Source organism: Eublepharis macularius, chromosome 15 (genome assembly GCF_028583425.1).
Source record: "Eublepharis macularius isolate TG4126 chromosome 15, MPM_Emac_v1.0, whole genome shotgun sequence".
In the NCBI taxonomy this organism is placed as follows: Eukaryota; Metazoa; Chordata; class Lepidosauria; order Squamata; family Eublepharidae; genus Eublepharis; species Eublepharis macularius.
The window spans coordinates 49,080,470-49,105,071 of record NC_072804.1 but is presented as its reverse complement, the minus strand read 5'-3'; the positions used below and the strand labels follow the sequence as shown (position 1 = coordinate 49,105,071).

General features: G+C 44.8%; 2 protein-coding genes across 5 annotated transcripts; one reads left to right on the top strand and one right to left on the bottom strand.

The window, feature by feature from the left end:
• The first annotated feature begins 145 nt into the window (after positions 1–145).
• IRGC (immunity related GTPase cinema) lies at positions 146–6,942 on the top strand. 2 transcript variants are annotated; one of them, XM_054999101.1, is made up of 3 exons: positions 146–507; positions 4,472–5,450; positions 6,458–6,942. In XM_054999101.1, the coding sequence occupies exons 2-3, from the start codon at positions 4,488–4,490 to the stop codon at positions 6,503–6,505; spliced, it is 1,011 nt and encodes a 336-aa protein (XP_054855076.1). In that variant the 5' UTR covers positions 146–507; positions 4,472–4,487; the 3' UTR covers positions 6,506–6,942. The 2 variants fall into 2 exon arrangements, with proteins under 2 accessions (XP_054855076.1, XP_054855075.1); XM_054999100.1 differs by having other exon boundaries at positions 4,472–6,942.
• Positions 6,943–7,775: 833 nt separating this feature from the next.
• On the bottom strand, positions 7,776–24,029 carry SMG9 (SMG9 nonsense mediated mRNA decay factor). Of its 3 annotated transcripts, none has more exons than XM_054999379.1 (14): positions 23,843–24,029; positions 21,691–21,847; positions 21,523–21,597; positions 19,970–20,213; positions 19,535–19,632; positions 18,737–18,849; positions 17,991–18,102; positions 16,241–16,336; positions 15,458–15,543; positions 14,471–14,577; positions 13,012–13,119; positions 10,465–10,590; positions 9,663–9,807; positions 7,776–8,506 (listed from the first exon to the last, which is right to left on the bottom strand). In XM_054999379.1, the coding sequence occupies exons 2-14, from the start codon at positions 21,832–21,834 to the stop codon at positions 8,428–8,430; spliced, it is 1,533 nt and encodes a 510-aa protein (XP_054855354.1). In that variant the 5' UTR covers positions 21,835–21,847; positions 23,843–24,029; the 3' UTR covers positions 7,776–8,427. The 3 variants fall into 3 exon arrangements, with proteins under 3 accessions (XP_054855354.1, XP_054855353.1, XP_054855355.1); XM_054999378.1 differs by having other exon boundaries at positions 23,857–24,029; XM_054999380.1 differs by lacking the exon at positions 23,843–24,029 and adding an exon at positions 23,677–23,743.
• Between the last annotated feature and the right edge of the window lie 573 nt (positions 24,030–24,602).

Genomic DNA, 24,602 nt, shown 5'->3' with positions numbered 1-24,602 from the left:
GCTCTCGTAGGGTTGTCAGGTCCAGGCTGGGAAATTCCTGGAGATTTGGGGGTGGAGCCTAGGGAGGGCTGGGTTTGGGGAGGGACCTCAGCAGGGTATAATCACGGAGTCCACCCTCTAAAGCTGCCATTTCCACCAGGGGAACTGGTTTCTGTAGCACTTCTGAGAGATCTCCAGCCCCTAACTGGAGGTTGGCACGGCCGGTTCTTGTCTAGTCTCCAGATGCGTTAAAACGGCTTTTCCTCGCGCGCATCGAACCCGTGCGTTTTTTACGCGTGGCTTTTAACGCTTGCCTTCCAGCAGGGGGCAAGCAAGGACGCGTGAACTCGTGCGCGCTCCCGAGCAGAAAGAGCCCTTTTCTTTGCCTGAAAGCAGGAAGTGCAAAGCTCTGGACCGGCTGGGCGTCCTAGCATCTCCCAGCAACTCTCCCCAGGCTATCCCCTTTTCACCGTTGCCGTCGTCTGAAATTGCTCCTCGCGGGTCAGTTGCTTGGATTGCAACAGCAAGGTAAAGGGGAGAGGGTGTCGGAGTCGCGTCCAGCGAAGGATCAGACCGGCAGAGGGGAAAAGGGGGTTGCAAACACTTCGCAAGAAATCAGGGGAAACTTCGTTTGTGCAGCTGTGCACACAGAGCCGGCACCCCGCCCCCCCCTCCCAAAATATTTTTAAAATGGCTTTTAGAGCCCTGATCCCGCTGATAAATGTGTCGGCCGGGGGATGTGCAAGGGAGTCTCAGGACAGCCGTGGGTGGTTGAGAGGAATTTCGCAGGACTTGTGTGTTTGGAGGGGGGGGAGCGTAGATTTCATGCATGTTTGCTAGCAGTTACGTCTCACTTTGCTCAGTGGAGTTTCATTTTCAAGTAAAGTTCAAGGCAAAAGACTCCTTAAAGCTTACATGAATCCCTATTAACTGTGAAATCCTAAACAGATTTACACCCTTCTAAATCCATTGAAATCAATGGGCTAAGAAGGATGTAACTGGTTAAGACTGGAACAATGGACCCCTCTAGAATTGAACTGCGATATATTATTTTTCTTGCAGTACAGATGCTGATTTTCTGTGCTTTGCACCTGTGCTCTTTCAAGCTAATTACAACTTGTATTATAGCTAGCTTCCTGGAGTAGCTAGCTACTCTGATTTACAATATTCTTCCCGCCCTCTACCTGGATGATAAAGACTCCTTTTTCTGCTCTATGTATCTGGTGAAGGGGGCTTTGACTCTCGAAAACTCCTGCCTTGGAAATCTAGTTGGTCTTTAAGTTGCTACTGGACCCAGATCTTACTTTTTGACTGCAGACCTGAAACTAGGTAGAACTTTCTTACTAAATGCAAAAGACTGGATTACTACAACATGTATTATAGGCAAGCCTCCTGAGACTCTAATTTGTGATACTTCTCTTACTTTCTTCTTGGATTATGAAGTCTCCTACCTTTTTTCATGCCTTGTATCTGATGAAGGGAGCTTTGACTCTCAAAAGTTCATACCCTGGAAATCTAGTTGGCCTCTAATGTACAACTGGACTCAAATCGTACTGGAAATGTGACTGTAGCTGGCATTACTGTCCCACTTAGAATAGTTATGGGATAACAGACTGACGGTGTGTTCAGTAGCATTGGCATGAATGAAAATTCCTCTGTCCCCAACCAAATGCAAAGCAAAACAGAGTTCCTCCACTTTTCCGTATTTGAGTACAAGAGAGAATTCTAGTAAAAGTTGCTTCTCACCTCTGTGCGTAAGACTTATGCACTGATTTTTTTAAAAAGTTTAATCCTTTGCCTTTTAACCAGTGAATCAGTTAATTTACCAGTTGGAATTAATGTACTTGTTACCAAAACATCAATAACGTTTTGGAAGGTTGAAGAAAATAATGTTTATTATTATTGTAAATTACTACACCCCCCACCCCACCTCCAGTTATCAGGACAGGCTGTTTGCAATACTTCATTTCATGTCTTATTTCAATAGGTCAGAATTAGAACAGATTTTACATTTTAAAGACAGCACCTTTAATTTTCAGCTCTCAGCCATTAATACATTTTAAAGCATTCAGCCCTGCTGAATACGTTTATAGTTTATTTTATTCTATTTTATTGTTTTATATTTATTCTATTTTATTCTATTTCCCCCCTATGTTTGGTATCTATAAAATATTTCTGAGCCAGTAGGCTGTATTTCCCAGCTGTTTTAGAGGCCTTTCCCCCCAGTTAGCCTTCCCACCCCCCCCTGCAGTTGTAGCACATTTTTGATTCCCAAACTGTTTGCTTTAACGTACCAGACTTCTATAAAGCACCAGTGGATCCTTAGGAGTTGTACAGTGCAATCCTAAGAAGAGTTACTCCAGTCCAGAGATACTCCACTTAAATCAATGAGCTTAGACCGGAGTAACTCGGTTTAGGATTGCACTGGTAGTTCTGCAAGGGGGTTGGGCACCTGTAATAATTATGTACCTGCAACTTCTAGTATTCTTTGTGGAAATTAGGCCTACTGACCTGGTTTAAAGTTTGGCAGTTAGGGGCACGGGGAGGGAGGGACAGGAAGTTAATAGAGCAGAAGTAGAAAGATGAAGAAAGATGTATGTAAGGAGCCGGGCCCTTTCCCTGAAAAGGGCAAAGAAGAGGAGCAGACGCCGGCTGGTTTGAGGCCTAGTACAAGATGGCTGCCGAACCACCTGACGACTCAAAGCTCAGTGGAAGCTGCTCCAAAAAGTGATTTGGGATATATTTAAGCAATGTTTAAAGGCTGTTCCCCCTCAACAACAAGGCAGAAAGACGCTCTGTGTATTTCTGTGTGGAATTGGGAATTTACTCGTTCACCATCTTTAACCAAGGCGAATTGTTGAGATGATAACTTCTTCCCCCCAGGATGGTGAACGGCCCTCATTTTGTGGAGGTTGAGGACTCCGTTGTTAACATACTTGAATTCACAAACAAATGTGGGTCTGTTCTCCCTTAGGAGGGTATTTAACAAAAAGAAAGCCTTCATTGAATAATACCCAGTTCAGTTTGGGAGTCCAGACTTTGCATAATCCAGATTCTTACTCCTTTAATGCCCTAAATAACTCTGTGGGTTGAAGAGTGGGTTTTCCTTCAGTGCAGGCTTAGGAGTTAAAATGAGGAATAAGATGGAGACAAATGTTGAGAGCCAGTGTGACGCAGAAGCAGGAACATTGAATTATATGACCATTGAATTGAATTATATGACCTGGTTTCAGATCCATGAGGAAGGCCACTGGGTGACCCGGGATCAGTTGCATGTTTTTAAGCCTAAATCTACCTCACAGGATTGTTGTATGGAACAAATACACCCGCTCGAGCTCTTTGGATAAAGGATGGGATATATAAATAATTACAAAAATGGGTGGGATTTTGTGTGTCTGAGTTAGTTTTCTCCATCATCCTCATTCTTTTCCAAAGTTCACTCCCTCTAGGAAAGCTAAAAACCACATCCCACTCTTTTCCATGGGTTCCTTGCCAGATTTTATCTGCTCCATTTATCCTTGGTTTATGGTGCTAGGAGAGACATGATTTGAGGAAACATACCAAACCTAGAATTTATTTAGTACATTTTCATCACACTGTTCCTCTACTTATTTCTCCCCTCTTCCATTTTACCCTCACAACAACCTTGTGAAGTAGGTTATGCGGAGAGTGCCTGGAACAAAGTCACTGAGTAAATTTTATGGCAAATGGGGATCTAAACCATGGCATCCCAGAACTTAATCTGTCACTTTTAATGACTAGACCATCCTGGCTGAAATGAAAAAGATTCCTTATTATGTTGTCTGCTCCCCTTCTGCACCCCATAATCCCAGGGACATAAAATACAGTGGCCAGTATCCTGCCTCTGTGCTCAGTATAGTTTGAAGCCTTCTTAAGTGGCTCTTTCTCTGGCTTAAGGGCTTCTTAGAAGTGTTTTACAGAAAGGGAAATGATACGGGTGAATAGTTGCCAGTAATCTTAAATGTGGGTCATGCACAACTTTATGCCACTGGATTATACTCCTCTGTGTATTTATTACTTATTACAAGATCTGTCTTTGGGCCATATCCTAATAAAGGACTTGCAACAACCTGTGTTTGGGATGTGGATACTTCTTGGGTCTGCATGTCAGGTATCAGTAAATGTTAGGTGATCTGAGCAAGATTTGGGTCCAGCGGCACCTTAAAGACCAGCTAAGGGTATGAGCTTTTGAGTGTCAGAGCTCCCTTTGTCAGATACATACCTGATGATCTGTTAAGTGATGCATGTTATGCAAATGGATTTTCTTATACTGGTTCTTTGTTGATCTGAATTTTGATATGGTTTAGCTCTTTGATTTTAAAAATCGCTGATACTTTTGGAAAAGGAAAGCTTCAAACTATGCTGAGTGGAGTGGTAAGATACAGGCCAGTGTTCCCAGACTGAGAAATTGTTTTCTTTTAAATATTTCATGGTATGGGTTTGTTTTCTCTCTCCCTGCCCCTCCTCCTAGGCCTCGACTTGATCCAATGGCTGTTCAGCCCCCAGTGGCCTCGCTTAACAATGCTGAGCTCATAGAAGAATATGACATCATTACCGATGAGGACATTGAAGAGATTAAAGATGCTCTTAAAGGAGGGAGGATGGCAGACGCGGCGTCCAAGATTTTGGAAAACTTGCAGGCACTGGAGAATGCCCGTCTTGATATTGCAGTAACAGGAGAGTCTGGTTCTGGCAAGTCCTCTTTTGTCAATGCCATTCGGGGCCTAGGAGATGAAGATGGTGGAGCTGCCGACACAGGGGTGGTAGAGACCACGGTAGAGCCCACTCCTTACCCACACCCCAAGCACCCCAATGTGACGGTATGGGACTTGCCGGGAATTGGTACCCCTGATTTCCAGTCCGACACTTACCTGGAAAAGGTGAACTTCTCCCGCTATGACTTCTTTATTCTTATCGCCTCAGAGCGCTTCAAATCCAACCATGCCCGCTTGGCTCGAGAGATTCAAAAGCAGGGCAAACGCTTTTATTTTGTACGTTCCAAAGTAGATGCGGACCTGGAGGCCAGCAGAAAGCGGCGGCCACGAGCCTACGATGAGGAGGCAATTCTGCAGCAGATCCGCAAGAACTGTCAAGAGTGCCTGGAGGCTGAAAAGGTGGTCTCTCCCTGTGTCTTCCTCCTTTCCAACTGGGAGCTGAGCAAGTATGACTTTATGCTGCTAGAGGAGACCTTGGAGAAAGAGCTTCCAAGCCACAAGAGACACGCCTTCCTCCTAGCCCTGCCCAACATCTCTCTGGAAATCTTAAAAAAGAAGAAAGAGGCCTTGCAGAAACAGATTTGGAAGCTGGCTACTGTATCGTGCGGTGTGGCAGCTGTGCCCATCCCTGGTCTGTCTGTGGCCTGTGATGTGGCTATTCTGGTTAAGAGTCTCTCAAAGTACCGCCAGGACTTTGGCCTTGATGAGGAGTCCCTAAATAAGTTATCAGAGAAGGTAGAGAAGCCTGTGGAAGAGATCAAAACAGCGATTAAGTCCCCATTCGCCAAAGAGATCTCCAAAGATGTGGTGGTGAAGATGCTCACCAAGGCTGGTGGTGGGGCATTGATGGCCGTAGAGTATTTTGCTAGCACAGTGCCCATATTTGGTTCCCTGGCTGCTGGGGGGATCTCCTTCGGAACCACCTACTACATGCTCTGGAGTTTTCTCAACGAAGTAGCAGAAGATGCTCAAAATGTTCTCATCAAGGCCTTTGAGTCTGATGTTTGAAAGGCTTCTTGGGATGTCCTCTGGCCAGTTTGGGGCAGATGCTCATTTCTAAATGCCACTTCAGTGAATACTAGTAGAGCTTTTTTTCCCCTTTGTTAGCCGAGAACCAGGCTCATTGACTGGTGCAAGCAGGGAGGGGTATGAAACTATGAACACTGGCCCCTCACAGAACTGGGGTTTGCTCCTCTTTATTTTTACGTCTGTTGCCAAGTTTAGTTCTTCTGGATTCCATCTAGGAATTCTGAGATGATATATAAGTGGCTGATGATTCTCTAAAATGAGAATCCTCACCAAAGTGTTTGCAAATTTAGTTTCCAGGGCTCCTCAGGAAAAGCTTTATACCAGTATGAAGGTGCTTTAAATGTATTGGACAGAGGTTCTCAAAACTTGATGCTTCCTGAATTGAGCACTTAGAACTCTTGGGGTCTGACCAGAGGCCTCCTTGCAAAGGGCCCAACTCTTTTACTGACAAGGCAAAAAATCGATTTTTAGTGTGACCTCCCTAGTGATTTATAATTAAAAGTATTTTATTTGATAGTAGTCTAGTTTATGCTGTGATATTTCTGCAGAAGATGTGGTTCCTTTGACTTCACCGGTGAAATGTTTGCTTATACATGACTAGGTTGGGGAACTTATTTTGTGGACACTTGAGATAAAAGTCAGTTCCTTGATGGCCCTGATTTTTGACTGTTGTTTCAATCCACAATTTTAAGCTCTCTCCCCTCTTCTTCCAGCAGGGGGCAAGCAAAGACGCGGGAACACCCGCAAAGACTCCCAGTTGAATGACTCCAACTTAAGCCTTCTGGCGTCCTTGGAAGGAAAAGTTAATGTCTAAACCTGCTCCCATCTTATTTTCTTTCTATTTTTTAAAACTTTTTTTTAAAAGAAGAAAAATTAAAAGACTGTGGAATTCCTTTTCAAGATGAAGGGCCCATATTTTCACAAGTTTGGAGGTAGATCTCAGGAAGTCCAAAAATTAAACATGCCTTCATAAGTTATCTATAAGATAACACTTGGTGGCCATTAGCCACACATTGAGAAATCCTAGCCAATTTGTTGGGTGAATCTTTTACTGACTCTGCCCTTGACCCAGCAATGCAAACAGCGGACCACAGAATTTACTTTATTGACCTGAGATCCTGAACTCACTCTTGTGTTTTGACTGGAAAGGTTGTTAGACTTCAGATTTTGTTTTATAAACTGAATTCACATAAAACGTGTTTGTGTTATACTGGGTCTACTGTCAATGTTTCTTCTGCCTAAAATCTGTTGTAATCAAGTGGTAGTTGCTTTAGGAAAGGAGGGTAAGTTCTACAGAAACATAAGTGTGGGGAACTCCCAGACGTCAGATCCTGGGCATTTCTAGAGAGGAAGAGCATCTAGAGATGTGGGGCATCGTATTGCTATAGTTAGATTTTAAACCAGTCCTTCACAAACTCTGCAAAAAAATCTCTATACGGAGGGCAGAGAAGAGAGCAAGGGGCAGGACTCTATTCTTGCCCTTTGGGCAAAACCAACAGATTCTTGTGGCACCTGCAAGTAATTCTTTAAGAAGCATTCAGGCAGAAAGCCTGCTTTAGGTGAAGATGCTATTGCAACAGTTCCAAACAGCTGTTCTTCTGGAAGCTGTCCCACAAAGTCAGGGATTCAGGCCAACTTAAAGGAGAAGAATCGAAACTATTTTGGCATGAGTTGTCATTTTGGAACAGACAAGAGAGGGAAGGAACTTGTATATTGCCTGAGCATATGCCATCTGGGTGGGGCTGGTAAGCTATTCTGTATTGCCCAATTAAGCTGACCTGGCCTGCCCTGTTCTAAAACCAAAGACGTTCTAGCAGTTCCAGTATGTGAAGAAGTGAAAATTCTGAGTGCCACCCTTAGTTCCCACAAACCCTTATTTATGGGATGTGTCCTTTGAAGTCTAAGCTATGCTTGGCCTGAAAGTTCTCAGACGTGCCCACAAGAAAAGGAAATACATAGAACAGAAACGGCTAACAGGATAAAAAGTAATCCAATGCATTAACAGATTGTTTTAAAAACCTGAGACACAAAGCAGCTCAAATACTTTATTAAACAACGGAACGTTTGCACACAAAGGAGTGACTGAGTCACTTCGTAGCAAAGGGACTAGGCATCCTGGGATGGCTCAGGAAAAGGGACACCGTCTGTAGCAAGTAGAGAGGGGGGCTAGGGGAAGCAGAAGGATGCAAGAAAGGATTCCACTTCCTTGAAGTGGAAGGATGCAAGAAAAGTACCGATGGAGACAATCTGAGAACAGCATCCTCAGAGCCACAAAGTTAGCTCGCTGCTGGCCTTGGCCCTGCGCCCACCACAGGGGAGCATCTTTTGGCATGCAAGGGTGGAGGCAGTAGGTTTGGATAGAGCCCCTACCCTGGCTGCACAAGAGAACTGCTCTTTCCTCTAGGTGTGCAGATGGAAATCAGAGCCCCAAAATGGCAACTGGAGACAAGATCCATGCTGGGTGGTAGACAGGATGAGGGACCGATAGATGACACCACTTCTTCTACTTCTGGTGGTTGCTCCTTGATCTTGCGTGGCCCCACAGTAGGCACGATGCCCCCAGCCTCTAGAGCTTTCTGCTGGGATCTGCACATGGCTTTGTGCCCTCGGACAGCAGGCACCAGGACTTCGGCTCGCCCAACTGGCCACCCCTCGGTGGCTCCATCATGAAGGCAGCACATGTTCACGCCAGCAGGCGGCTGTACTCCGAAAGAGCAGAGGACTTCTTCACGCCATCCCAGATGCGTGCCGCATAGTGGAACCTGCCCGAGAGAGAGAAGTCACAATGTGAATCTTGCCTGTTCTGCAGTATCCTTGAGCCAGGGCCACACACCTCCCAAGAATCGGTGCGCAGAACAAATGATGTCAAATTTAATTGTATGCCTGCAGCTTGTGCTTGGGTGTTAAAACCCATTTAAACACATCATAAACCTTATTGCATTGGCTCAAAGCCTTAGCAAACAACATTAAAAGAAAACAAACAGTCCAAATAATCACGATATGAACTGAAACCCATAAGACCTCTATTAAAACAAAATACTTAAGAAGTGTTTAAAATCATGAGCCTTAGTAACAAGAAGTACAAAATAAACAGTAACTTGCTATTTCTATAGTAACACATCAGACCCAGTATAAGCTAATAAACTGTCCGTCAGCCAAACACAACAGGATTTTGAGTGAATCTTTACAAGCAAAGTAGTAACTTTGCCATTTGTGATGTTACCCATTTATTTCTACCACCAAGCAGTATCAGAAGTTTACTCAGGTCTGACCTCCCCAGATATAGTCATAAAATATTCCCAAGATCTGTCACATCTCCTGCACCAAGAAGCCCCATGAGCTAAATCCTCAACAGCCCTCCGGTCACAGGGACAAAGATGTCCATTATATTGGATCTTACTGTCACGATCTCTTAATATTACCAACTTAAAATTATTCAAATGTGCCTTAGAAAATGCTCTTCTACGCTCAAAATTTAGTAAATTAGTAGAATAAAGCAGAAGAATTGAAATAGGAGAAAAACTCTGCCTGTAAAGGCACTTAAACACAGGGAGGGGGAAATTACGGCCTCGGAAGGAGGATGCAGGTGATCGTAACAGATCTTGCATCTTCCTGCAAGGAAGACATTTGCCTCTTCAAACGGTGATACGTAGAAAGCGAATGCAGCCAAGAATACAGTGGCACCTTAAAGGTGGAATTGGCAACCTATTCAGATTCAGGAAATTGCAACGTACTAATCACCCTACAATAACCAGAAGTTGCTTTCTGTTTAGTAAGAAAACGCACTGATGCTCTCTGTGGCCCAAGCCCCTTCCTTTTCCAAATTCTGTTTATGGTTTTCAAAATCACCAAAAATACAAACACCTTTTACAAGAATAGTTATCTATAAACATTTCCCTCCCATCACTGTTTGCTCACCAGTTCTTTTCCGTCAGGATGGTGTGGGACAGCTGAGGTCGGGACATGGACATAATCTGGCTGCGGAGCTTGGCAACCAGAAACTGGAAACTGGGGTGCCCCTTGTAGCCAGGCAAGAGGGAGAAGAGCGGGCCGCTTCCAGGAGCTGTAAAAGGCGAGTGGGGGGAAAGAGAGAGAACACGCTGACTGTCCCACTATCAGCTCTTTAAAAATGTGTAATTACACCACAAATGCACAAAACCCAACACTGATGAACAAGAAGGGGGAAAGCCAAACCGCCAAGCAGGGAAATACACAACAAATGTGAAAAAAATGTTTAGTTATTGTTATAAACCTAGAGCTTAGACTTCAAGGCGCTCCTTTCCCCAAGAGGACTGCAAGGATTCTGGAGGGGAAAGGAAGCAGCAGCAGAGGATATGACAGGCTTCTCCAATTAAAGAGAGACTTTAGTTTGGGGGGGGGGGTGATTTTCAATGGATGGGTTTTGCAGCATGCTGCCAGATCTTTTCAACCCATCATATTGGGAGTCAGGTAATCATCCTGGTTAGGTCTGATTGCCTGACAACCCTGGTTAATGTCTTCCTTTGTGGCTTGGATCAATCTGATAGGCTTTCTTCTGTCTGCCTTACTGCACAGTTTGTCTCACCTCGCCATACATTGTGGTCTGGATGATGCGGGTTAATAATGCCAGGAGCTGATAAGGGAGCCGCACCGAGAGGGGGGAGAAGCAGCAGCTCAGATGTTAAGTTTGTTGCCATTCGTGCAACCAGAAAGGGGGAAGGAGGACTCGGGGGCCCCTCACCCGTTCTGGGCAGCGTGTCGTCCGCATCTGTATCCATGAAGGGCAGCAAGAACAGGTTGACCTCTGAGTCCAGGTAACTCGGGGGCAGGCCAGGAAATATGTTGCAGTCCAGCATGGAGAGGGTGCCTGCGGGGAGGGAGAAACAGTTTAGTCAGATGATCTACTACTCAGGCCAGTTTGGTGGTTAAGAGCAGCAGGACCTGGAGAACCGGGTTTGATTCCCCGCTCTTCCACTTGAAGCCAGCTGGGTGACCTTGGGTCAGTCACAGCTCTCTCAGAGCTCTCTCAGCTCTACCCATCTCACAGGGTGTCTGTTGTGGGGAGAATAATGATCTGGACTTGTTAACTGCGCTGAGTGTGGCACTAATCTGTCCTGAAAAGTAGTATATAAGCACAAGGTTTTGTTCTTATTTGCTGCTTACTAGGGTAATGGACCCAAACTTCCCTGGAGAGCATGAAGTCTAAGTGGACTCTAGTCCACAAAAAAAGCTTATGCTAGAATAGAAACCTTGTTGGCCTTTAAAGTGCTCCAAACTTCCGGTTGTTATTTTTGTTGCAGTTCACAAATGCAACCGCTCCTCTGAAAAGTTTTTAAGATACTTGCTTCTTGCTTTTACGGCCCAACAGCTCCACTAAGTGGCTAATGATTTTTTAAAAAAAGAATAGATCAAACGGTATTCTTAAAATGTCAACTAAATGAAACCAAATATACACACTAGCAAGGTCGAAAAGCATAACCAGGAGGGAGGACCAGTAGAGAGAAGGGAAAAGAGAAGAGCTGGCAGTTAACACATCATCAATTTGATAGAAAAAGCAGGAGTTAAAAATGCTGTCAATTCAAGCAATCCCGAGAACCTCCTTCAAAAAGTGTTTTAACTAATTAAACTCCTAAATAAAGAGCAAAAGAGATCAGGTGCGCTTCCCTGGGGAGCAAGGACTGTAATCTGGGGCAACCACCAAGAAGGCCCTGTCTTGCGTCATCAGCTGCTGTACTCCAGGCAGGGCCTCTGCTGGTTCCCCCCATGTACAGTTAGATTCATCCATACTGTATAACCCAGCAGTGGCTGGCTATATTTTGCAGCCATTGCCAGAGTCGTGGCAGCACCCAAAACTTCTTGGATAACAGTGGAAAAGAGAACAGCAATAATATCCCGATTGAATCATTCCACACAAGAACAGAAACGGACAGCAGGATGAGCTGTTACCGAAAGGCACTTTTGAATATTTCTCCAATGGAAGTTGTCAGTTAATAATACTGTGTTGCGGTGAACGTGCAAAACCAAAAATTCACCATTAAGTGGGAGGGATTGCTCTGCGATGCACACCGCTTGGATGGGACAATCAACGTGATGCCAAGGAAGCAACACAGTCACCTGCCTAAGGAGAAAGTGATGCCCGCGAGGCCGTTCCTCTTTCTGACCTGTGAGGCACAGAGCAAAGTTGCAGTGCCAATCATGTTACGGTTCTCTGCCAGAATATAAACATGTACGGTTTGGAACAAGTTTTTATATCTCAGCCGACTGAGAGTTTCACCAAAACCCACTGACTTCTAATTGCAGGTCCCTCACCCATCTCTCTGCCTCTGGGAAGACTGGACTCTGGTTCTGAAGCCCAGCCACCAACACCCATGCAGATCTGGACCTAACCTCCCTTTTTCCTTTTTTTTTTTAAAGAATTTTTATTGGATGGGTTTACAAACATAAACATAATAATCATTATCATTTTCCACCCCATTGCATTTTCCCCATCCTCCCCCCCCTTTTCTAATGACTCCCAACAGTTTTCCATACCCAACTTAACCTAAAGAATATATAAATTCTTAAAATCTATAATAATATATATATCTATATAATACATACTAATCTAGTCTATTTAATTGTATTAACTATCTTAATATAATACTTATCTAAATTAAGAGTATAAAAATTATATAACTATATAATAGGTACATATACTAACTAAAAGAATATATATATATATATATATATATATATATATATATATATATATATATATATATATATATATATATATATATATATATATATATATATATGTAATATACTATTCCTTAAATACCTATTATCTATAATATAAATCTATTACTTCTATTACATCACTAAAATATCGTATATACTCCCTATTACCTATACAACCTTATTGTTCAACCTTATTACTTCCCATATGAATATGCTATCTTACTCTTAACTTTATAATACTATAACTCTATACTAATCCAACAGAATATAATAAAATATACCCCCTTTTAACTTTAAGTAAGTTTCTATCTTCCCCTTAACAACTATCCAAAGACCACAATTTCCCCTTCATGTCCCACTTTTTCTCCACATATTTCTTGAATTTTTCCCAGTTTGATGTATATTCCAATACTTCTTGCTCTTTCAATTTCCTTGTTAATTTGAACCTCCCTTTTTCCTCTATACCAACCCACTACCCAGACTAATTGCACCATTGCTTTTACTCCGCCCTCTGCGACGATTTCAAAGGCCTTTCTGGCCTTTGAAGGGACTCGGGAAGATACGTTACCCTTGTATTTCAGATGTGAATGCATCATGATTTTGTCAACCACCAGGTGCATCTGCTTCAGGTTGCGGGGGCAGAAGTTCTCCCTCTTGGCTTTGTTCTGGAGGAAGACTGGAGAGAGAAAGCAGGAGTTTCACAAACGCTGCAAAGAAAACATATTCCGTCTACGCTGCTCAAGAGGACAGGAAAGGTACATCATCCCGTGTCCCGTCCCGTTTCACTGAGAATCTATGGTACACCATAAAGGTTGTCCTCTGAAGCTGCCATTTTCTCCAGGGGAACTCATCTCTGTAACCTGGAAAAATGGAGATCATTTATAATTCTGGGAGAAGTTCAGGCCCCAGATGGAGGTTGGCAACCAGGTGTCTATTAGTATTACCCAATTTTATGGCAGTGAATTCTATTTCTCAGTTGTAGGAATGGGTACTTTCTACTGGCTTTAAATCCTCTGCCCACCAAATTTGTTGGGGTGATCAAAATCATGACTGCCCCAGGCCTAAAGATGGACCAAAATATGGCAGTCATAGGAAGGGAAGAAGGCACAGCAAATGGTGCAAAAGGAAGAACTCTTTGACAGTAAGTAACCCCTACGCGTTTCGCATCAGCACAGTCAAGGGGGCTCTATTGATGAAAACAGGATTATTGTCTCGGCTGAATGGGTGGTGCAATATGTGCATAGCTATCTTAAATATTGTACTTAAATATTGTACTGTTACTTGCCGATTTTATATTTTACGCGGCTCAGTTTTATTATTGTATATTTTTAACTGCTGTGACCTGCTCTGAGCCAGCTTGCGGGGAGATTGGAATATACATTTAATTAAAGAAATAAATAAAGAGCTGGACAATACCCAGAACACATGCAAAGTACAATTCAAAATACATTTTGAGTGTCTACAAACCTACACCATGTATTATGAATTGCACTTTGCACATGCTCTATGTAATTGTCCTGCTTTTTAATACCGTTTCATCATTTTAAAGATGTTGCATTTATTGTTTATTCATACATTTTTTTATCCCCCTGACAAAGCTGATGCAAAATGTGTAAAGGTTGCTTACTATTAAAGAATTCTTCCTTTTGCACCATTTGCTGTTCCTTCTTCATTTGGCCCTTGGTGCAACCCCCTTCTTTTTCATTCATAGGAAAGGAAATTGTGTCTCTAATCTCCTGCATTAACAATTGTCATGGCTGTTTACAAGAAAGCTGCATAAATTTCCACATCCTGAGAATCTCAGCTTTCATCCAAGAAAATGTATAGAAACCATCTAGTGTTCTCTGACGAGAAAGCGCTGTAAGAATTCTGTTGGCCTCTTCTTGGCCCCACATTTTGTCAGTTCTGTGACCCCGATCTCAACCTCCACCACCCCCCATTCTCTGATTTTCAGCCTCCTTCCTACTCCATTCCTGGATTCCGGGTACTGGAAAAAACCAACAGTCTGTCTCGCTATTCTTCCTTACCGATGTGGGGGTAGTACTCTGTGCCCTCATCTGAGCCAGAGGAACTGCTGGATTCATGGCTGGGGGATGGAGTGGAAGGTTTCACCATTTCAGCAGTCTGCAAGAACCTGCCAGGCGTAAAGAAAAGAACTTTTGCAGTTGGGGACAGAAGGGATATAAAATAAAATCACCTCCCTGTAACTGGAATAGAAGAGACTGCGCGAGCTTTGCACTATCAGTTATGTTTTCCATTTGCAAGGAAAGTGAGCAACACCTGTGATAAAACAGACCCCTGACCAAGAACAAGATGGAGGGAGAAAGAGGCAACTTCCTCAAAGATGGGTGCAGAATCTAGTTAGTAGAAAGGGGAGCTTAGAAAGCATCCCCCATTCAGCACCACTTTCTGTATTCACCTGGGAACTCTGGGCTGCATCTGGACGCTCTTAAGGTCTCCAACCACTTCCTGGGGAACAGGGATCTTGGTCCACTCAACTCATCTCACACACACAAACACTCCAGTCGAAAAGAGCAAGAGTCCAGTAGCACCTATAAAACTAACAAAATTTGTGGTAGTGGATGAGCTTTTGTTAGCTGTGACTCACAAAAGCTCATCCGCTACCACAAATTTTGTTAGTCTTATAGGTGTTACTGGACTCTTGCTTTTTTCTACTGCTACAGACAGACTAACACAGCTACCCATCTTGATCTAAAAACACATCAGGTTGTTTAGAAACCAAACAAAAGATCTTCCATTTATAAGGCACAAACAGGTCCCAAAATTTTACACATCCTCTTTCAAGTTTTTTTTCTTGTAGCAATCAACAAACCCATAAGTATCAATCTGAGGCTGCAGTCATGAGAACTCTTTCCTGAGAGTAAGTCCCCCTGAATAAAATGGATCTTCTGAGTAAATGTGTTTAGGATTGCTCCCTGGCTGGGCCTTTGGTTTGATTTTGTAGCCCAGCTCGGTGCTGATTCCCCCATCCTGCCCATGCACACTCCTCTCACCTGTACAAGCTCAGATCCGTGAACCAGTCCTGCACCACGATGACCACGTGGCAGACGGTGAACAGGAAAGCGGCAATCTGGAGAGACTGGAAGGAAAGGAGTGATGAGCTGAGAGCAGGTGTGGAGCGGCATCACTCAGGTCCCAAGGATGTGTGGGGGTGCTTGGAGGTTTTGATTCAAACCCCTGAAAAAAGCCTCTTGGGACTATTCCACCAAGAAGCAAGGGCCACGAGCATCTTTGTTCCTGTTTCAACATTAGCTCTCCTTGGAATGGAAGACACTTTGGAATTCATTGGTAACCAGGGTCGATGGGAATAAGAAAAGGAGGTGAGTGGAGGTCTTATAAGGATTAATCAGGGAATAGGACTAGACAGGGAAGGAAGTGAAGGAGACTGGCCAGGTTTCCTGGTCGTAAACCAAGAGCACTTCACAGGCAAGGCCCCAGACATTCAAAACTGTACCCCTTCTCTTATGGTCTGGCTAGGGAGATTCACCCATCTCCTGCCAGAAGTGAAGATTCCTGTGCAATTTATTTTATTTTACTTCATTTACGGCCTGCCTTTCTTGCCAATGCTGAAGGCGAAGTACAAAATATAGAAACCAATCAGGCAGTGTAAAACATCCATAAAAAATGCCACAGACTAGGATTACGGGATTGGAAAATGATGCAAATAACGAGTCTTGAGCACGACATGTGGCAACGCAGAAAGCCTTCAGCGCATCCCGTGTCCGTGGCCTGCCCTTCTGAACGGGCAACTCGTGCGGAATGGGAATGACCCCTACCTGCATCTCAACGTAGGTGTGGGGTAGGTTATACTCAGGAGGCAGCTTGCGGTCGTTGTTAATGAGATGGTCGAGGATGGAGGGGCTGAGGATCGGCTGCAAAGAGAGGAGCGAGACTTTGATTATCTTACTTGAGGCTCCATTGGTGTGACATTCCTCTCTCCCCCTTCCTCCCAGCTCTTGGATACATCAACAGTCCGACATCTTACAAAGAAAGAGAATGACCTCTACATTCTGCATTCCTGTGCATACAGCTTTTAGTCTAAAGCTCTTGTAACTTTGGTTCTTGTGAAAGGGATTATGAGAGTGAGCTTCGGCTATCTCTATCCCTTTTTCCCTTTCCCCTATTTACACTGCGCTGGCTGTCCTTGTAGAAATTACAGCTTAGTAAAGATAGTGAGACAAGGGGTATTTTTGGATAAACGTCATGATTTATGACGGGATGCAGCTTCGAGAGTCTCTGGTTGTTATGACTCTGATTCTTATTGCCTTATTGTCTCGGGAATGTAGCCCTCTTGTTATGCCAAAAGATAACAAGAGGTGCCAGAAAGGTGTTCAGCGTCACCCTTTAAAAACTATAGGACCTGCCAATCTTTTAGAATTTACTGAGTAGTCTGTTTGTTGTCTGTAAAAGTGCTATAGTAATCTACACAATCTTTTTGATGATTGGTTTGTAAGAGGATATAAAAGTCTTGCCAGATTTATCTGTGGTGCATCATCATATTTGAGTCTGTACTCTAATAAACTTTTTCTTATTTGCCAATATTACTGCCTTGGTCTGTCAGAGAGTCCAGAGTCTTGACTGGTGTCATGTCTGAGCCCCATCCATGCCAATTTTGATTCTATCCTGCTATAGCTCAGTATCTCTTTGCTAGTGTCATAACTATTCTTTTCTCAGGCTTTCGCAGGTGTTTATCTGTTGGACTGTAACAGCTTCCAGTGTTTATGACCTTGTACTCATTCCCAGACAGTGCTGTGTCTTGCTTCCTAGTAACTCAATGTGATATCACAAATATGTGAAACGTTCTCACATGAAACGTTCTCACACCAAGAGAGCACCAAAGTATTGTTTATGGTTGGGAGGGGGGAGAAAGGAGTAAACTAGAATGTTAAAAGAGAAGTTTCTCTCACATGATGTCATTCCTGTCAACTTCTACTCTTGCTGCTTAGATGTCTACCTTGCTTCTAAGTAGTCCTATGGATCTGTATATGGAAAAGATCTGATTTCTGAATAAAAGCCATTTGACCAAGAACCTGTGTCTTGATGCAATGGTCCAGGGATCTATCTGCTGTATCCTGTCATCCATAGCCTGACAACTGGAGTCTCCCTACACTGGGACACTGGTGCATTCCCCTCAGAGTTCCCAGCCCTTTATGCACCTGGATTCCTTAGCTCAGGTAGCCAACCTGGAATCCTCCCTGTTCTCACCCTTGGCCTTTCCTTTGCTCCCCCATTTGAGTCCCTGCAACAAATTCAGATGGCCACTTGCCCCTTAAGACCTGCATGGCATATCTGACACAGACACTCAGGAGGGGCTGTGCCCTGCGGCACCATCACACCGCTATATGCCAGCTGCACCAAACCAGTTGTCCTGATTAAGTACTTTTAGTTTCAAAACAAGAACAAGGAGATGAAGGAAGATCTGAGTAGGAGATCTAAATTTATCAAAAGGAATGCAGTGGTCTCCGTGGGGGAGCTCCTCCAGAGGATACTTGGACGGAACTATTGTCAGAACACCATTTCACCAACCTGAGTGTCCAGGAAGATAATCCGCTCTTGAGTGATGAAGAAGTCAATGCCACTAGTCTGGTTTCCCCCGCGCTCCTTGATCTCTTGGCTCTGAGTGCGGAACACAAAAGTCCTAGAAAAGAGGAGAAGGGACTGGTGAGTAAGAAGCAAAGCAGGTTGGACAATCTGTATTGTGGCAGGGAAGCATCCATCACTGATAGGAGGAATTGGTGTGATGGCACAGAACATTCACAAACATTCCAAATGCTCTGGGTCCAAAGCTAACAGAACATCTGCAATCCAACATCTGTGAGGGATGGGGAAATTATCAGGATTAAAGTTTCTTCTAGGCCCTAGTAGGCAAAGAAGAAGTGGACAAGACTGGTAAAAAGCCTTTCCTTTTCCTGCTCCTTCCATATTTTATTATTCAGTACCAGTATTCAGACAACTGGGTCAAATACTCAAAGCCAGACCTACCCACTATCCAACAATTGCATATGGACCTATTTTTAGATATTTAGAGTCCTTTTATAGAAGCCTGTGTATAGATGTGCCACCATTTTGTTCTGCCTGTTTTGGGAATTTTTTCCTTCTTTTTGTTTCGCACAAATAAGTAAAACATTTTTAAAAAGAACTACGCACTATCTACACATCATCACTTTATGCGACATTTCAGAATCTCCCTTCCTATCTTCCTACTTCAATTTATTCTTCCAACCTCTTTCTGTAAACACCCCTGAATAGCTATTTCCAACTTCTCTAAGTACCTGTGGTCCTCTTCAGGTTGATTGGCCGATAACAGTGACATCACCATGGACTTGCCGGTACCCTGCAAGCCCAGCACTCCGACCACCAACACATCTGTTTGGTCCAGGAGGTACTAATTAGAAATAATGAGACAGAACACACTGATAACTACCCCAGCTAAATCAGAAAGCTGAGGAACAGCATTCTCTGTTCCCCGGGGCGTGGAAGGAGATTAGCCTACGAAAGCTCCATCTCCAAAGAAGCTATCAGAACACTGGTGCATTGTTAAGGGAAACACATAATTCCTCCCCGCAGAGTATGGCTCCACCGGATCCCGTAAGGAAAGAATTCTGTCCAACGTATCTAGAGAGAACTGAAGGAAGAAGGAAAACTCAAGATAAAAGACGGTGGGAACCGTGACATGCTATGGTGCAGATCATTAGCTTGCAAGCTGGTGACCCTGGAATGAATTAACAACGAGACAGCCCCAGGGAGTATGTCTTCAGCTTATCGTAGAGGGTTTGCAGAAACATCCCAAGGAAGGATTTTGAGAACAAAGGAAGTTTAGAGAGCAGAGATCCGCACTAGCACACAATAACCATCAAAAGAGGAAACAACCGAAACAAGCAACCATGGCGGAGAGAAAGATGATAAAATGCAGTTGCCGAAGAAAAACCATGGAGATCTGTCTCAAAGAATATACACCCATCCAAATCATGTCCAACGGGCATCATTATAATAACAAACTTATATCATCTGTGTAAGAAAACAAAAAGATAAAAAATGGCAGGAAGGAATCTTTGGACCCTCTACAGTACCTCGATAGCACTGTCGCACCAATTCATTTGGTCGTCCACTAGTTTGATGCTGTGCTTCATCTTCTCTGGGGCTAGCAGCTTGGCCTGACCAACCACAGCTGGAAAGATGAAAAGGGTCTGTAGTCAGAAGAGGCTGGGTGACAACGCAAAGACAGGTCCCAATGATAATACTAATCATCTCTCAAGGCAGCTTTGTATTTTTAAACAAAGCTCTCAAAACTAATGTAACATCTTTGGTATTGTTCTAAAACATCTCGCAAACCTCAAAGGCTCCGTTTTAAGTATCTCACTTATTTAATTGGTAACTCTGGTAAGCTACAGAACATCTACAATCCAACATCTGTGAAGGATGGGGAAATTGTCAGGGATTAAAGTTTCTTCTAGGCCTTCATTACGCTCCCTTCCCGTGGAATTGCAGCGCTGCTTGGTACTCACGGTCCATAACGCCACTGGGGGCGGTAGAGCCCATACCCCGGTTCTGGATCTGATAGACTGGCTGCGTGGGGCGCTGGCCCTCCTTCTCTACCTTGGCGACAGTGGCAGGGGGCTGGGCAGATGTCTCTGTTGCCCCTGAGGGGCCTTTGCCTTCCTCCCATGATTTCATCAACACGATGGGCTTCTCGATGGCTGGGGCAGCGGCAGGTGCAGGAGCGGGAGTGGGGGGCGGGGCCCCTTTGGACTACAGGAACACAAAGACCGAGACCCAAATCACTCGAGGCCCCAAACAGATATACAGCTGCATTGGCTCAAAATCTAAATCCCATTGTTATCCTAATACTGGGTAGCAGGGCTTTTTTTCAGCAGGAACGTGGTGGAACGGAGTTCCGGAACCTCTTGAAAATGGTCACATGGCTGGTGGCCCCGCCCCCTAATCTCCAGACAGAGAGGAGTTGAGATTGCCCTCCGTGCCACACCATGGCGCGGAGGGCAATCTAAACTCCCCTCTGTCTGGAGATCAGGGGGCGGGGCCACCAGCCATGTGACCATTTTCTCCAAGGGCAACCTACTGAGTTCCACCACCTCTTTCCCCAGAAAAAAGCCCTGCTGGGGAGGGAGCTCCTTCTGGTCTCCTCCATGCCACCCAGAACAGTTTTAGGTCCTCTCCCTGGTACTGTTCAGACTCGGGTGTTTTCCCACCCTCCTCCATCCATTTTTCAGATATATATGTAGGTGTGTGCCTTCAAGTCACAACTGACTTATGGAGACCCCCGCAAGGGGTTTTCATGCCAAGTGAGGAGGAGAGGTGGCTCGCCGTTGCATCCCTCTGCAGAATCGTCCTTGGTGATCTCCCATCCCAGTACTGGCCGCAGCTGGCTCCACTTAGCTTTCAAGATCAGATGAGACTGGGCTATGCCGGCCCGCCTTCCCACCCCTCAATTCAGACAGAAGCTATTAAAAGGGAAAGCAAAGGGTAGGTACAAGAGGGAATCTCCTGTCACTTTCTCCCTGTTGCTTGAAACAGCTCTCTAGTTTACTATTTTAGGAAACACAGGGTCAAAGAGAATTTGCAACATAGGTGGGGGTCTGGATCTTATCCCAAAAGGAAAAGGACGGAGCAGGGCCACCAGATGCTTAGCTATGGATAAGATTTCAATTGTCCATAAAGGACAGTGTTATGTGATCAGTTAGGATCCGAGGGAATGCTTATTGCTAAGAACGTAAGAACGTAAGAGAAGCCATGTTGGATCAGGCCAATGGCCCATCCAGTCCAACGCTCTTGTGTCACGCAGTGGCTAAAAAAACAGGTGTCATCAGGAGGTCTGACAGTGGGGAAGGGACACTAGAAGCCCTCCCACTGATTGTCCCCCCCAAACACCAAGAATACAGAGCATCACTGCCCTAGACAGAGAGTTCCATCTACACCTTGTGGCTAATTGCTCAGGGATAAACCAGACCATCCAGAGGAGATTTTATTGGCACTGCAGGCTCAAGCCAGCTACTAGGACCTCTCAGATAACAGAGCACTACGCTGTACTTCCACGCCCTACCCTCTCTGCAGGTGGCTTGGCCAGGATGATAGGGGTCTTCTGCATCACTGATCCCACCGGTTCGTCCGCAGGGTCCTAAAAATGAGAGCAGGGATTAGTCTGGGCTCCCCAAGTTTGCACCGTCGTTCTAAGCATGACCCCCCCCCCCCCCAGGCCTAAAGATCTTACCCGCCGATCTCGATCTCGGTCCCAGGGGACATAGTCCCGGTCCCGGCCTGGCCCAGACAGGCTCTGGTGACCCAGTTCTTTATCGCGGTTCCAGCGGCGGCGGCGTTCGTACAGCCCAGGTTGGCTGTGCCCTGATTCTGACATCGGGAAGCAGGATCTGAGAGAGGGGTAGAGAAATCCATCCGGCTTCTAAATAATAACATGGCAGAATGATACTAAAGAGACTTCAGAGAGGGAGAAGGATATAGGACCTAGAGGATAGAGACAGTAATAATTCAGAAGATGTAAGAGGCACACGTCTATTACCAAACTAGGCTTCTAAGGTGAATGTAGGAGGCATGTGTGCAAACCTAGAGCTGTTTATTACAGACCTATAGATCCAGAGCAGTTAGCCATGTTAGTCTGCAGTAGCAAAATAGCATGCATCTGACAAAGAGAGCTGTGGCTCTCGAAAGCTTATGCTACAATACAGTTGGTTAGTCTTAAAGGTGCTACTGGACTCTTTGCTATTTTGTTACAGAACTATGTTTTTGGTCTGCACCAACACTCTGTTTAGAATGCTGAATGCAAGTCCTTGAGATTTGGGACTAGGCTGGGACCTGAAAGAAAATCTTTGGGGGTTTCCTTTGATCCTAAGTTCCTAAGTTCTCACCTAGTTGCAGCTGAGAACTTCCTTCAGCTTTTATTATTTTACCAGGTAAGTTGTTGTTATGGTATTGCTGGCTGATCTAAGATTGTAACTAATAAAAAGCAGGGATTGTTTTATCTTCAGTAAACATAAACCTCTTCAGAAACATGTGTGAGGGAATGGGATAGCGTTGCATAATGGTTAAAGTGTGAGACTAGGATCTGGGAGGGCCAGTTTACACTGCCCAGTCTGCCATGGAAGTTCACTAGGTGACCTTAGACCAGCCACACTTTCTCAGCCTCACGGAGTTGTTGTGACAATAAAATGGAGGAAAGAAAAGAGACGTAAGTAAGTTTGAGTCCCCACTAGAGAAAAAGGTGGCATACAAATGAAATTCATAATAAATTAATAAAAATAATAATAAACATGCATATAAAAAATACAGAAAAAAAGGATTAGGGATGTCGAAATCCCTTTCCTATGATCTTTAAAATGCTGCTGCCATTTAGGTCAGGTAGTTCTAGGTTGCTCTGATTCTGTCCAAAAGGCATATATTTTTCCCCCCAGCACTGGAAATTAGTTCTGTAAAGTAACACCAGAGTATCTTTGAACACGTGCAGAGTCTTCCACTCCTAATGAGTCACAACCAGCATCTCCACATACCGGGACTGAAAAGATGTTTGAGGTCAAAGAGCACAGCGGCCTGGCATGGGGCCTAGGTTACCCCCCGTATAGGGTTGCCAGCTCCAGGTTGGGAAATTCCTGGAGATTTGGGGGGAGGTGCCTGAAGATAGCAGGGTATGGGGAAGGGAAGCGGACTTCCGCAGGGATGTGATGCCAGAGTCCACTCTCCAAAAAAGCCATTTGCTCCAGTGGAACTAATCGCTGTAGTCTGGAAATCAGTTGCAATTCCGGAAAATCTCCAGCCACCACCTTGTGGGTGGCCACCTTGCAATGTCTTTGTGCCTGAAATTCCTGCCTCTCATAGAACTTTTAAAGGCCCAAATAAAGAAGCGTCTTGTGGCCCCTTCCAGACGAACAGGTTATGATTTGCGCTATAAATAAATATAATTGCATTGCAAAATAACAACATACTTTGTCAACTGCTCTGAGTGGGTGTTAAGTTGCCCTGAAGGACGATATATAAATCGAATATTGTTTTTGTTATTAAAAGAGAATATTAATTTTAATTACGTTTTCGGTGCATCTTGTACCCCACCTTGCCACTAATCCTAAGCAACCCAAGGCATCTTTACAATGCTAGATAGATGTATTATTATTATCTAAAACTTCCCATAGCAAGAGGAAAAGAAAATGCAGAGGGCACTATAGCAGTATGCGGAGAGATACTGGCATACCAGATGTGGTCAAATCACTAAACATCTGTCCGCGAAGGGATATAGGTAGGAAACAACCAAACTGCCGGCACTATATCTCTAGCGGATGGATAATGCTGAGTAAACTGCCGACTGCCACTTTAACGCTCCGCGGAAGGATACTGACGTAAAACCCGGAACTATCTACCTTCCAAGAAATACCTGAGCGGCGGAGAGGTGAAAGGCCGAGATCCCTTTTTATGGCGGAAAGGTACTCTCCGACCGTCCGCTGGAGCTAGAAGGTAGCGTTAAGCCTCCAGAATGGCTCTCTGACTCGCGGGTGGGATGAGTCGTTTGTGAATCAGCGCATCTAGACGGTAGGATAGGAAGGATCCTCGCCGGCCACCGTCGCTTAAGGCATTGCGCACGCGCGAGATACTAGAAAGGGGAGCGGCGGTCGCTTAGATTTGCGCGTGCGCGGCCTGCGGGCATCCGTTTGCTGCGCAGGGACGGTCCTCTGTCGCAGGGTTGGTTGGCTCTCGTGCGCTTGCGCAGGAAAGCCGACCAAAAGCCAGGCTAGAACTCAGGCGAGGGGGCGTGGCCGGAGTCCGGAAGGAGCCTGGAGAGAATGAATGGGGAGTCAGTTTGCCAGGATGGCAGTAAATCCTAGTGGGTGGAGGCTGGAAAAGTAGGGGAGGCACGCGCGGCCTCCAAAGCAGGTGGCCTTTTTTTGCCCGGAGACTTCTATTATCAAATATTCTTTCCCATAGAATTAGAGTTGCCAGCCTCCAGGCGGTACCGAGATTTCCAGGAATTGCAACTGATCTCCACGCCATAGAGATCAGTTCCCCTGGAGAAAATGGCTGCTTGGGAGGGGACTCTATAGCATTATACCCTGGTGAAGCCCCTCCCCAAACCCCGCTCTCCTTAGGCTCATCCCCCAAATCTCCAAGAATTTGCCAAGGTGG

Bases quoted from the DNA above. Each gene is read 5' to 3' on its own strand.
- IRGC (XM_054999100.1), top strand. From the start codon at position 4,488: ATGGCTGTTCAGCCCCCAGTGGCCTCGCTTAACAATGCTGAGCTCATA.
- SMG9 (XM_054999379.1), bottom strand. From the start codon at position 21,834: ATGTCAGAATCAGGGCACAGCCAACCTGGGCTGTACGAACGCCGCCGC. The intron at 19,633-19,969 runs GTGAGTACCAAG...TCATCTTTCCAG, and splicing joins CCCCAGTGGCGTTATGGACC to CTGTGGTTGGTCAGGCCAAG. The intron at 18,103-18,736 runs GTACTTAGAGAA...CCTCTTTTCTAG, and splicing joins CAACCTGAAGAGGACCACAG to GACTTTTGTGTTCCGCACTC.